The following is a 1,951-nucleotide window of genomic DNA, read 5'->3' as shown; positions in this document are numbered from 1 at the left end:
AAAACTGCTGACTCTCTCTACTGCAGTCCCATTGATTTGGATCGGGGCATGTTCCCTCCTCTACTTCCTGAAGAAATCATTTGTTTTGCTGACGTTGAGAGAGAGGTTGTTGTCCTGGCACCACAATGCCAGTTCACTTACCTCCTCCCTATAGGCTGACTCGTCATTGTTGGTTACCAGGCCTACAACCATGGTGTTGTCAGCAAACTTGATGATGGAGTTGGTGTCGTGCAAAGCCACGCAGGTGTGGGTGAACAGGGAGTACAGCAGAGGGCTGAGGACCCTGTGTTAAGAGTCATTATGGAGGAGGTGTTGTTGCCAATCCTCACAGCCTGTGGTTTGCCCGTCAGGAAGTCCTACCCTATCATGTCTCATCCTTTTACTGTAAGTCCGTCTGCCAATCCTCACAGCCTGTGGTCTGCCCGTCAGGAAGTCCTACCCTATCATGTCTTATCCTTTTACTGTTATCGCACTGCTTTGCTTTATCTTGGCCAGGTCGCAGTTGTAAATGAGAACTTGTTCTCAACTGGCTTACCTGGCTAAACAAAAAATAAATAAAATTAAAAAATTGTCCGTCTGCCAATACTCACAGCCTGTGGTCTGCCCGTCAGGAAGTCCTACCCTATCATGTCTCATCCTTTTACTGTAAGTCTGTCTTTCAATCCTCACAGCCTGTGGTCTGCCCATTAGGAAGTCCTACCCTATCATGTCTCATCCTTTTACTGTATGTCCGTCTGCCAATCCTCACAGCCTGTGGTCTGCCCTATCATGTCTCATCCTTTTACTGTATGTCCGTCTGCCAATCCCCACAGCCTGTGGTCTGCCCGTCAGGAAGTCCTACCCTATCATGTCTCATCCTTTTACTGTAAGTCTGTCTTTCAATCTTTCAATCGTAACGTGACGCTCACAATGGCTACACACAAACAAGCCAAAACGAGAGTCAAGATCCCACAACATAGGTAGGCAAAATGGCTACCTAAGTATGATCCCCAATCAGAGACAACGATCGACAGCTGCCTCTGATTGGGAACCACACCCGGCCAACATAGATCTACAAACATAGAATGTACACATAGAAATTCACATACATAGATATTCACACCCTGACCAAACCAACTAGCAAACTCTATGTCAGGGCGTGACATCCTATAATGTCTGACAGGCCCCTAATATAATCAATGCTAACACTAAGCCCCCCCATCATCTCCAAACAGGTGCATCAAACAGCACAATAATAACACACCCTCCCAGGCTGATGTTTATGACTCAGGATCAGGATCAGAGAGCCATGGCTGTGATGAACCACCAGGTCACAGTATGATGTTTATGACTCAGGATCAGAGAGCCATGGCTGTGATGAACCACAGGGTAACAGTATGATATTTATGACTCAAGATCAGAGAGCCATGGGTGTGATGAACCACCAGGTCACACTATGAGAACCATTTTACATTAAAATCAAAAGGACACAATCATTCTCTTAAAAACCTCATCAATCAACACACCACGTCCTATCACAAATGGTTTCATTTTGAGCTATATGGCTGGATAGATGTGGTATGACCAGTATGGCTGGATAGATAGATGTGGTATGACCTGTATGGCTGGATAGATAGATGTGGTATGACCTGTATGGCTGGATAGATAGATGTGGTATGACCTGTATGGCTGGATAGATAGATGTGGTATGACCTGTATGGCTGGAGAGATGTGGTATGACCTGTATGGCTGGAGAGATGTGGTATGACCTGTATGGCTGGATAGATAGATGTGGTATGACCTGTATGGCTGGATAGATAGATGTGGTATGACCTGTATGGCTGCATATATAGATGTGGTATGACCTGTATGGCTGGCTGGATATATGTGGTATGACCTGTATGGCTGGCTGGATAGATGTGGTATGACCTGTATGGCTGGATAGATGTGATATGACCTGTATGGCTGGCTG

General features: G+C 45.8%; 1 protein-coding gene across 1 annotated transcript in view; it reads right to left on the bottom strand.

Moving 5' to 3' along the window:
* The window catches only part of slc6a3 (solute carrier family 6 member 3), a gene marked incomplete at both ends in the record, with an annotated part of 16,774 nt that extends 16,004 nt beyond the window's left edge, over nt 1–770 (bottom strand). Inside the window, 1 exon segment of the mRNA XM_084149770.1 lies at nt 749–770. Coding sequence (XP_084005896.1) covers nt 749–770 — 22 coding nt within the window.
* Nucleotides 771–1,951: the final 1,181 nt, after the last annotated feature.

Source organism: Coregonus lavaretus (genome assembly GCF_964263955.1).
Source record: "Coregonus lavaretus genome assembly, chromosome: 3".
NCBI classification, from domain to species: Eukaryota; Metazoa; Chordata; class Actinopteri; order Salmoniformes; family Salmonidae; genus Coregonus; species Coregonus lavaretus.
The sequence above is the reverse complement of the archived record's forward strand: the minus strand, read 5'-3'. Positions and strand labels throughout refer to the sequence as shown.